Below are 12,107 nucleotides of genomic sequence, written 5' to 3' on the forward strand. Positions count from 1 at the left end.
ATTGGCCAGCGCGGCTGTCAATCATGGCTGACAGCCAATCAGGGCAGAGCCCGGACCACGGCGCCGTTACTCCCGATTCTGAGTTTAATTCCCGGAGTTTTGTGTTTAATCCTCAATTTCTGGCTTTATTTCCCGAGTTTTGTGTTTAATTCCCATTTTTTTTGGGTTTAATTCCCGATGTTTGTGTTTAATCCTCAATTTCTGGCTTTAATTCCCGAGTTTTGTGTTTAATCCTCAATTTTTGGCTTTAATTCCCGGAGTTTTGTGTTTAATCCCCAATTTTTGGGTTTAATTCCCGAGTTTTGTGTTTAATCCTCAATTTTCGGGTTTAATTCCCGAGTTTTGTGTTTAATCCCCAATTTTTGTGTTTAATTCCCGAGTTTTGTGTTTAATCCTCAATTTCTGGCTTTAATTCCCGATGTTTGTGTTTAATCCTCAATTTTCGGGTTTAATTCCCGAGTTTTGTGTTTAATCCTCAATTTCTGGCTTTAATTCCCGAGTTTTGTGTTTAATCCTCAATTTTCGGGTTTAATTCCCGGAGTTTTCAGTTTAACTCCCTTCTCAAAACTTCAATTCCCGATTTTTTTCTTTTTTTGGTTTAATTCCCGTTTTTTTTTTGTTTAATCCCCAATTTTTTGGGCCATTTCAAGATGCACAACCTCTCCCCCCCCCCATCCCCCCAAAACCCGGAATATTTTTATTCCTCCCCCAATTCCATCCCAAAGAAAATTCCAAACTCTTTCCAAAAACAACCAAAGCCTTGATCAACACTTTGTTCTTTCTTCATGGACAAACTCCCCCCCTCCCCCCCCCTCCGAAAAAAAAAATTCCAAGAAATCCTTGGGAAAATCCCGGAAAATTCCACAAACTCCTTGGGAAAATCCTGGAAAACTCCACGAACTCCTGGAAACTTGGGAGCAACCCCCCCCCCTCCCCCGCCCTACCCCGGGACGCTTCGTGGGCCAAGTTCAAAACCCGCGGGCTCCTCCCCGGCCGAGGGGTTGGGAATTCCGTGATTCTGGGGGTTTCGCGGGATCGGGAATTCGGGGAATTCTGGGAGCGGCCCCTCAGGAAGGCACTCGGAGCGGGGCCGTGCCCAGCAGCAGCTGCAGGAGCCGATCCACGCAAAACGCCGCCAGGAAATCGGCCGCCAGCACGGCCAGGATCAGCAGCCGGAACTGCGGCAGCAAGGAAGGGAGCTCTGGAACGTTCCGTGGGAATGGCGATCCCCAAATCCCCAAAAACCCAAATCCCTGGGAGTTCTGGAATGTTCCGTGGGAATGGCGATCCCCAAATCCCCAAATCCCTGGGAGCTCTGAAACGTTCCGTGGGAATGGCGATCCCCAAATCCCCAAAAACCCAAATCCCTGGGAATTCTGGAACGTTCCGTGGGAATGGCGATCCCCAAATCCCCAAATCCCCAAATCCCTGGGAATTCTGGAACGTTCCGTGGGAATGGCGATCCCCAAATCCCCAAATCCCTGGGAGTTCTGGAACGTTCCGTGGGAATGGCGATCCCCAAATCCCCAAATCCCTGGGAGTTCTGGAATGTTCCGTGGGAATGGCGATCCCCAAATCCCCAAATCCCTGGGAATTCTGGAATGTTCCGTGGGAATGGCGATCCCCAAATCCCCAAAAACCCAAATCCCCAAATCCCTGGGAATTCTGGAACGTTCCGTGGGAATGGCGATCCCTAAATCCCCAAATCCCTGGGAATTCCGGAATGTTCCGTGGGAATGGCGATCCCCAAATCCCCAAATCCCCAAATCCCTGGGAGTTCTGGAACGTTCCGTGGGAATGGCAATCCCCAAAAACCCCGAATCCCTAAATCCCCAAATCCCCAAATCCCTGGGAGTTCTGGAACGTTCCGTGGGAATGGCGATCCCCAAATCCCCAAATCCCCAAATCCCCAGATCCCCTTGGGAATTCTGGAATGTTCCGTAGGAGAACCAGCCCCAAATCCCATCCCAATCCACAGGCAAGGACAGATCCCAGATCCCCTGGAATTTGGGAATTCCCTCTAAAACTTGGAGATTTCCCCTCTGAAATTTGGGAATTTCCCCCGGAAATTTGGGAATTCCCCCCTGAAATTTGGGATTTTTCCGCCTGAAATCTGGGAACCTCCCCTCGGAATGTTGGGAACGTCCCCTCGAAACTCGGGATTTCCCTGGGGAATCCCCCCGGCTGGGACTCTCCAAACCCATCCCTGTAAAACCCCCCGCCCCTCCCCCCCCAAGAGCTCCAAACCTTTTCCCCACACAAAATCCCTCCCAGAACACGAGCAATCCCGGGAATTCCCCCCCGCCCCAAAATCCCGGGAATTGCCCGGCTCGGCTGGCGGCTCACCTCGGCCGGGATGTCGACGAGGCCGAAGCCGAGGTTGAGCTGGGGCCAGGCGCCGCTGAGCAGCCCCAGCACGGCCGAGGCCGAGAGCAGCAGCGCCCAGAGCAGCGCGCGGTTCTGGCCCAGGCTCTCCATGAAGGGCCGGCCCTGCGGGCACGCGCCGCGTCAGCCGCGCGCACCGGGGGGACTGGGATGGGACTGGGGTAAACTGGGAGGGGACTGGGGGGGACTGGGATGGGACTGGGGGGGACTGGGATGGGACTGGGGGGGACTGGGATGGGACTGGGGGGGACTGGGATGGGACTGGGGTAAACTGGGATGGGACTGGGGGGGACTGGGATGGGACTGGGGTAAACTGGGATGGGACTGGGGGGGACTGGGATGGGACTGGGATGGGACTGGGGGGGAACTGGGATAAACTGGGAGGGACTGGGATGGGACTGGGATGGGACTGGGATAAACTGGGAGGGACTGGGAGGGACTGGGATAAACTGGGATGGCACTGGGATGGGACTGGGAGGGACTGGGGGGGAACTGGGATAAACTGGGAGGGACTGGGATGGGACTGGGATGGGACTGGGATAAACTGGGATGGGACTGGGGGGACTGGGATGGGACTGGGATGGGACTGGGAGGGACTGGGAGGGACTGGGATGGGACTGGGATGGGACTGGGATAAACTGGGATGGGACCGGGATGGGACTGGGATGGGACTGGGATAAACTGGGATAAACTGGGATGGGACTGGGGGGACTGGGATGGGACCGGGATGGGACTGGGATAAACTGGGATAAACTGGGAGGGACTGGGATGGGACTGGGATAAACTGGGATGGGACTGGGATAAACTGGGAGGGACTGGGATGGGACTGGGATAAACTGGGGTAAACTGGGAGGGGACTGGGGGGACTGGGATAAACTGGGATGGGACTGGGATGGGACTGGGAGGGACTGGGAGGGACTGGGATGGGACTGGGAGGGACTGGGATAAACTGGGATGGGACTGGGGGGACTGGGATAAACTGGGATGGGACTGGGGGGGACTGGGGGGGACTGGGATGGGACTGGGATGGCACTGGGATGGGACTGGGAGGGACTGGGGGGGACTGGGATGGGACTGGGAGGGACTGGGGGGGACTGGGATGGGACTGGGGTAAACTGGGATGGGACTGGGGGGGACTGGGGTAAACTGGGATGGGACTGGGAGGGCACTGGGGGGGACTGGGGGGGACTGGGATGGGACTGGGGGGGACTGGGATAAACTGGGAGGGCACTGGGGGGGACTGGGATGGGACTGGGGTAAACTGGGATGGGACTGGGGGGGACTGGGATGGGACTGGGGTAAACTGGGATGGGACTGGGAGGGCACTGGGGGGGACTGGGGGGACTGGGGTGGGACTGGGAGGGACTGGGATGGGACTGGGGGGGACTGGGATGGGACTGGGGGGGACTGGGGGGGACTGGGGGGGACTGGGATAAACTGGGAGGGGACTGGGGGGGACTGGGATAAACTGGGATGGGACTGGGGGGGACTGGGATAAACTGGGATGGGACTGGGGGGGACTGGGATAAACTGGGATGGGACTGGGGGGGACTGGGGGGACTGGGGGGCACTGGGATGGGACTGGGATGGACTGGGATGGGACTGGGATGGGACTGGATATACTGGGGGGGACTGGGAGGGACTGGGGGGGACTGGGATAAACTGGGAGGGGACTGGGATGGGACTGGGAGGGCACTGGGAGGGACTGGGATGGGACTGGGATAAACTGGGAGGGGACTGGGAGGGACTGGGAGGGACTGGGATGGGACTGGGATAAACTGGGAGGGACTGGGATAAACTGGGGGGACTGGGGGGGACTGGGATGGGACTGGGATAAACTGGGGGGACTGGGGGGGACTGGGATGGGACTGGGATAAACTGGGAGGGACTGGGAGGGACTGGGGGGGACTGGGAAGAGTTTGGGGGCACTGGGAGGGGGGCTGGGGTAAACTGGGAGGGCACTGGGATGGACTGGGGTAAACTGGGAGGGAGTGGGATGGACTGGGAAGAGTTTGGGGGCACTGGGAGGGGGGGCTGGGGTAAACTGGGAGGGACTGGGATGGACTGGGATAAACTGGTTTGGACTGGTTTGGACTGGGAGGGGGTCTGGGGGCACTGGGATGGACTGGGAGAGCACTGGGATAAACTGGTTTGGACTGGTTTGGACTGGGAGGGGGTTTGGGGGCACTGGGATGGACTGGGAAGAGTTTGGGGGCACTGGGAGGGGGGCTGGGGTAAACTGGAAGGGCACTGGGATGGACTGGGGTAAACTGGGAGGGAGTGGGATGGACTGGGAAGAGTTTGGGGGCACTGGGAGGGGGTTTGGAGAAGTTTTGGAGCAGGAAAACGGGGTTTGATGGAACTGGGAGGGGATTGGGATAAACTGGGAGGGCACTGGGATGGACTGGTTTGGACTGGTTTGGACTGGGATGAACTGGTTTGGACTGGGGAGGAGTTTGGGGGCACTGGGAGGGAAAAACGGCGGGGAAGGAGGGGAGGGAAACTGGGAAAACTGAGGAGAAAAAGTGGGAAAAGTGGGGAGGAAAAATTGGGAAAAACGGAGAGAAATGGGGGAAAATGGGAAGGAAAAACTGGGAAAAATGGAGGAAAAAACGGAAAAAATGGGGAAAAAATGGGAAAAAATGGGAAGGAAAAACTGGGAAAAATGGGGGGAAAACTGGGGAAAGGGGAAAACTAAGGAGAGAAACGGGGGGAAATGGGAAGGAAAAACTGGGAAAAATGGGGGAAAGAATGGAAAAAATGGGGGAAAGCTGGGGAAGAGTGAGGAGGAAAAGCTGGAAAAAATGGGGGAAAAAACTGGGAAAAAATGGGGGAAAACTGGGAAAAAATGGGGGAAAACTGGGGAAAATGGGGGAAAAAACTGGGAAAAAATGGGGGAAAACTGGGAAAAAAGGGGGGAAAACTGGGGAAAGGTGAGGAGGAGAAGCTGGAAAAAATGGGGGAAAAAACTGGGAAAAAATGGGGGAAAAAACTGGGAAAAAATGGGGGAAAAAACAGAAAAAATGGGGGAAAACTGGGAAAAAATGGGGGAAATTAAGGAGAGAAACGGGGGGAAATGGGAAGGAAAAACTGGGAAAAATGGAGGAAAAAACTGGGAAAAAACTGGGAAAACTGGGGAAAATGGGGGGAAAAACTGGGAAAAAATGGGGGAAAAAACTGGGAAAAAATGGGAAAAAACTGGGAAAAAATGGGGGAAAAAACTGGGAAAAAATGGGGGAAAACTGGGGAAAGGGGAAAACTAAGGAGAGAAACGGGGGGAAATGGGAAGGAAAAACTGGGAAAAATGGGGGAAAGAATGGAAAAAATGGGGGGAAAGCTGGGGAAGAGTGAGGAGGAGAAGCTGGAAAAAATGGGGGAAAAAACAGAAAAAATGGGGGAAAAAACTGAGAAAAAATGGGGGAAAACTGGGAAAAATGGGGGGAAAAACTGGGAAAAAATGGGGGGAAAACTGGGAAAAAATGGGGGAAAGAACTGGGAAAAAATGGGAAAAAACTGGGAAAAAATGGGGGGAAAAACTGGGAAAAATGGGGGAAAAAACTGGGCAAAAATGGGGGAAAGAATGGAAAAAATGGGAGATAACTGGGGAAGAGTGAGGAGGAGAAGCTGGAAAAAATGGGGGAAAAAACAGAAAAAATGGGGGAAAAAACTGAGAAAAAATGGGGGAAAACTGGGAAAAATGGGGGGAAAAACTGGGAAAAAATGGGGGAAAACTGGGAAAAAATGGGGGAAAGAACTGGGAAAAAATGGGAAAAAACTGGGAAAAAATGGGGGGAAAAACTGGGAAAAATGGGGGAAAAAACTGGGCAAAAATGGGGGAAAGAATGGAAAAAATGGGGGATAACTGGGGAAGAGTGAGGAGGAAAAGCGGGAAAAAATGGGGGAAAAAACAGAAAAAATGGGGGAAAAAAACTGGGAAAAACTGGGGGAAAACTGGGAAAAATGGGGGGAGAAAACTGGGGAAAAAAATGGGGGAAAATTAAGGAGAGAAACGGGGGGAAATGGAAGGAAAAACTGGGAAAAATGGAGGAAAAAACTGGGAAAAAACTGGGAAAACTGGGGGAAATGGGGGGAAAAACTGGGAAAAATGGGGGAAAACTGGGAAAAAATGGGAAAAAACTGGGAAAAAATGGGGGGAAACTGGGAAAAAATGGGGGAAAAACTGGGGAAAAATGGGGGAAAACTGGGAAAAATGGGGGGGAAAACTGGGAAAAATGGGGGGGAAAACTGGGAAAAAATGGGGGGGAAAACTGGGAAAAAATGGGGGAAAACTGGGAAAAAGGGGGGAAAATTGGGGAAAGGTGAGGAGCAAAAGTGGGAAAAAATGAGGGAAAAAACAGAAAAAATGGGGGAAAAAACTGGGAAAAAATGGGGGAAAACTGGGAAAAATGGGGAAAATTAAGGAGAGAAACGGGGGGAAATGGGAAGGAAAAACTGGGAAAAATGGAGGAAAAAACTGGGAAAAAATGGGAGAAAAAACAGAAAAAATGGGGGAAAAAACTGGGAAAACTGGGGGAAAAACTGGGAGAAGGGGGAAAGCTGGGGCAGGGTGAGGAGGACGAGCGCGGAGGAGCGCGGCCGCGGAGGATCCCGGCGGCGCGGGAGGCGGCGAGGGGCGCGCCCACCTTGTAGTTGATGGCGAAGGTGGCCGTCTGCGTGGCCACGGCCAGCAGGTACACGGTGCTGTTCACCAGCGACGGCTCGAACTCCCGGCTCAGGTCCACAAACTCCTCCTGCCTGGGCGGAAAGATCGGCATGAACCTCGGGATCCGTGCCGGGATTCATCCTGGAGCGATTCCCAGGAAAAAATCCCGCTTTTTTTTGGGGGGGAAATCGGGGTTAAAATGGGTTTGGGAGTGGAAAAAAACGGGGGTTTTTCGTTCAGATCCGTGAATTCCTCCGCCCTGGGATGGAAAAATCGGGATGAACTTTGGGATCGATCCTGGGATTCATCCTGGATCGATTCCAGAAAAAATTCCCGCTTTTTTGGGGGGGAAATCGGGGTTAAAATGGGTTTGGGAGTGGAAAAAATGGGCCTCAATCCCGGAATTTTGGGAATTTTTTGTGATTAAAGCCTCAATCCCGGAATTTTTTGTGATTAAAGCCTCAATCCCGGATTTTTTGGGAATTTTTTGTGATTAAAGCCTCAATCCCGGATTTTTGGGAATTTTTTGTGATTAAAGCCTCAACCCAGGAATTTTGGGGAATTTTTTGTGATTAAAGCCTCAATCCAGGAATTTCTGGGGAATTTTTTGTGATTAAAGCCTCAATCCAGGAATTTCTGGGGAATTTTTTGTGATTAAAGCCTCAATCCAGGAATTTCTGGGGAATTTTTTGTGATTAAAGCCTCAATCCAGGAATTTCTGGGGAATTTTTTTGTGATTAAAGCCTCAATCCCGGAATTTTTGGGGGAATTTTTTGTGATTAAAGCCTCAATCCCGGAATTTTTGGGAATTTTTTGTGATGAAAGCCTCAATCCCAGAATTTTTTGGGAATTTTTTGTGATTAAAGCCTCAATCCCGGAATTTTTTGGGAATTTATTGTGATTAAAGCCTCAATCCCGAAATTTTTTGGGAATTTTTTGTGATTAAAGCCTCAATCCCGGAATTTCTGGGGAATTTTTTCTGATTAAAGCCTCAATCCCGGATTTTTGGGAATTTTTTGTGATTAAAGCCTCAATCCCAGAATTTTTGGGGAATTTTTTGTGATGAAAGCCTCAATCCCGGAATTTTTGGGGAATTTTTTGTGATTAAAGCCTCAATCCCGGAATTTTTTGTGATGAAAGCCTCAATCCCCGGAATTTTTGGGGGAATTTTTTGTGATTAAAGCCTCAATCCCGGAATTTTTGGGGAATTTTTTGTGATTAAAGCCTCAATCCCGGATTTTTTGGGGAATTTTTTGTGATTAAAGCCTCAATCCCGGAATTTCTGGGGAATTTTTTGTGATTAAAGCCTCAATCCTGGAATTTTTTTAAGGAATTTTTTTGTGATTAAAGCCTCAATCCTGGAATTTCTGGGGAAATTTTTGTGATTAAAGCCTCAATCCCGGAATTTTTTTTGGGAATTTTTCGCGATGAAAGCCTCAATCCCGGAATTTTTTTGTGATTTTTTTGTGATTAAAGCCTCAATCCGGGAATTTTTCGCGATGAAAGCCTCAATGCCGGAATTTTTTGTGATTAAAGCCTCAATCCCGGATTTTTTTTGGGAATTTTTTCCCGATGAAAGCCTCAATGCCGGAATTTTTTGGGAATTTTTTTTGGAATCAAAGCCTCACCTGGGCTCGCTGCGGGCCTGAGCTTCCTGATAAAGGAACACGAGGCTGAGGAAATGCACCAGGAACTGCAGCAGCACCGTCAGCACCGTGTACAGGTTGAAAATGTTGGGAAGGGGCCTCTCCTTGGAAAGGGTCTTCAAAGGCTGCCCAAAACCAGCGAAGAAAAAACAGGAAAAGAAATAATAAATAAAAGAAATGATAAAAAATCCCAGGAATTCCACCCCAGTCCAAATCCTCGGGGGGGTTTTCCGGGAATTCTGGGGGAGTTTGAAGGCCCAGGGAGGGTTTGGGGGGGTTCATTCCCAGGGAAATTGGGATTTGGGGGGTTTTTTTTGGTTTGTTTTGAGGTGAGAATTCCAGATTTCCAGGGAAAATTCTCAATTTGGGGCTTTTTTTTTTTGGTTTTGGTTTGGTTTGGTTTTGGCTGCTCGTCCTAAAAGTTGAGATCCTGAGGGGAGGAATATCCTCGGGAGGATCCCAAATCCAACATTCCCACTCCCCACCCGCAGGAATCACCGTTTTTGGACCACAAATGTGATTTTTTTGGGATTTTCCCCCTTTCCCCCCCTCAGAAACCGCCATTTTGTGACCACAAACCCGATTTTTTTGGGATTTTTTCCCCTTTCCCCCCCTCAGAAATCACCATTTTTGGACCACAAACGCGATTTTTTGGGGGATTTTTTCCCTTTCCCCCCTCAGAAACCGCCATTTTACAACCACAAACGCGATTTTTTGGGGATTTTCCCCCTTCCCCCGAATTCCCCGGGATTCCCTCGGACCTGGAGATGAAGAGGAAGCTCCGGGATCATCCCAGCCCCAAATCCCACCTTTCCCCCCCTCAGAAATCACCATTTTTGGACCACAAACCCGATTTTTTTTGGGATTTTTCTTCCCTTTCCCCCCCTCAGAAATCACCATTTTACAACCACAAACCGCGATTTTTTTTGGGATTTTCCCCCTTCCCCCCCCGAATTCCCGGGATTACCTCGGACCTGGAGATGAAGAGGAAGCTCTGGGATCATCCCAGCCCCAAATCCCACCTTTTCCCCCCTCAGAAATCCCCATTTTTGGACCACAAACCCGATTTTTTGGGGATTTTTTCCCTTTCCCCCCCTCAGAAACCGCCATTTTATAACCACAAACGCGATTTTTTGGGGATTTTCCCCCTTTCCCCCCCGAATTCCCGGATTCCCTCGGACCTGGAGATGAAGAGGAAGCTCCGGGATCATCCCAGCCCCAAATCCCACCTTTCCCCCCCTCAGGAATCCCCGTTTTAATAACCACAAATGTGATTTTTCTGGGATTTTTTCCCTTTCCCCCCCTCAGGAATCACCATTTTACAACCACAAACCCGATTTTTTTGGATTTTCCCCCCGAATTCCCGGGATTACCTTGGACCTGGAGATGAAGAGGAAGCAGCCGGCCAGCAGCAGCCCCTGCAGGGTGGCCTGCAGGTCGCTGAACTTGACGCCCTGCAGGAAGAGCACGCTCTGGCTGTAGGCCAGCACCAGCGCGTTCAGAGCCAGGATCTTGAACATCTGCAGCGTGGTGACCAGAGTGCAGCGGCCCTGCTTGATCACGTGGCAGACTGAGGGGGAGACGGCACGTCGGGGTTAGAGGGAGCGCGGCGCGGGGGAGGGGGACGGCGGGAGGGGGAAAGGGTGAGGGGAGGACGGGAGGGGAAATGGAGGGAAAAGGGTGAGGGGGAAAATGGCAGGAAAGGAGTGAGGGGAGGATGGGAGGGGGAAATGGGTGAGGGGAGGACGGGAGGGGGAAATGGGTGAGGGGAGGATGTGAGGGGGGAAAATGGCGGAAAAGGGTGAGGGGGAAAATGGCAGGAAAGGAGTGAGGGGAGGATGGGAGGGGGAAATGGGTGAGGGGAGGATGTGAAGGGAAAATGGAGGGAAAGGGGTGAGGGGGAAATGGCAGGAGGGGGAAAGGGGTGAGGGGAGGACGGGAGGGGGAAATGGCGGAAAGGGTGAGGGGGAAAATGGCGGGAAAGGGGGGAAAAGGGTGAGGGGAGGTCGGGAGGGAAAATGGCGGGAAGGGGTGAGGGGAGGACATGAGGGGAAATGGCGGGACACAGGTGAGGGGAGGTCGGAGGGGAAAATGGGTGAGGGGAGGACGGGAGAGGAAAATGGAGGGAAAGGGGTGAGGGAGAAATGGCAGGAAAAGGGTGAGGGGAGGACGTGAGGGAAAATGGGTGAGGGGAGGATGTGAGGGGAAAATGGCAGAAAGGGTGAGGGGGAAATGGTGGGACACGGGTGAGGGGAGGACGGGAGGGGAAAATGGCGGGAAAGGGGTGAGGGGGAAATGGCAGGAGGGGGAAAGGGGTGAGGGGAGGACGTGAGGGGGAAATGGTGGAAAAGGGTGAGGGGGAAATGGCGGGACACGGGTGAGGGGAGGACGGGAGGGGGAAAATGGGTGAGGGGAGGACGGGAGGGGGAAAAGGGAGAGGGGAGGACATGAGGGGGAAAATGGCGGAAAGGGTGAGGGGGAAATGGCGGGACACGGGTGAGGGGAGGACGGGAGGGGGAAAATGGCGGGAAAAGGAGTGAGGGGACGACGTGAGGGAAAATGGCGGGAAAGGGGAATTTTGGGTGGGCTTTCCATGGATTCGGGGATTTCGGGTTGGAAAGGGCTCAAATCCCGCGTCCGAAAGTGTCAAATTTTGGGACTTAGCACGGTGGGAAGAGTGAGGGCGAGGGCGGCTTTGGCTCAGCCCCTCACGAGGGGGGAGAAAAGGCGACGAAAGGGAATTTCGGGCGCGTTTTCCATGGATTCGGGGATTTCGGGACGGGCCGGGCTCAAGCTAATTTCCGGCAATGCCAAAGGTAACTCTGAGCCTCGAAGCAGAACCCGAGAGCTCCGAAGTTCGGGAATTTCGAGGCGGAAGAGGCTCAGAACTCTTCCGAATAACGCTGAGCCCAAGAGCTCCGGAGCTGGGGAATTCCCAGATCCGGGATTTTCCCCCCCGTTTGTGAGGTGGCTTTTCCCGGTTTTTTTGGGGGGTTTTTTTGGGAAGGGGAGGGCTGGGCACTCACTGCACTGGATGGAGGAGAGTTTGGAGGTGAAGGGGGCGGCGATGCTGGCGTCGCCGAGCTTCACCACCGGCGCCCTTTCCTCTTCCAGATCCTTCAGCACCTGGCTCAGCCGCTCCTGCGGGAATTCGGGAATCGCCCCAAAAATGAAAAACAACCCAAAAAAAACGAACCCCGAAATCGACCAAAAGCGGCGCGGAAAAGGGGCCCCGAATCCGGCAGCGTTGGGGGATGGGCGTGGAGGGGAGTTCACACCTCCGGAATTCCAGGGGTTTTTCCCTCTTTCCCCCCCCCCCCCCCCCCCGATTTTTGCCGGACTTTCCTCCCGGTTTTTTTTCCCCCTCTTTCCCCCTCAGTTTTCCCTGTTCAGCCAAGGTTTGACGTCCCTTC

The 12,107-nt window shown here is 52.7% G+C and overlaps 1 protein-coding gene across 1 annotated transcript; it reads right to left on the minus strand.

The window, feature by feature from the left end:
* Nucleotides 1-813: 813 nt before the first annotated feature.
* LOC136305860 (endoplasmic reticulum transmembrane helix translocase-like) lies at nucleotides 814-11,835 on the minus strand (the record flags this gene model as incomplete). Its single annotated transcript, XM_066209179.1, has 6 exons — nucleotides 814-1,178; nucleotides 2,347-2,490; nucleotides 7,029-7,140; nucleotides 8,677-8,819; nucleotides 10,068-10,264; nucleotides 11,721-11,835. Coding segments are annotated over 6 exons (822 nt in total), but the record flags the coding sequence as incomplete, so codon positions are not given.
* Nucleotides 11,836-12,107: the final 272 nt, after the last annotated feature.

Source organism: Chamaea fasciata, unplaced genomic scaffold (genome assembly GCF_029207755.1).
Source record: "Chamaea fasciata isolate MVZ Bird 193981 ecotype frontalis unplaced genomic scaffold, bChaFas1.0.hap1 SCAF_715, whole genome shotgun sequence".
Classification (NCBI taxonomy): Eukaryota; Metazoa; Chordata; class Aves; order Passeriformes; family Sylviidae; genus Chamaea; species Chamaea fasciata.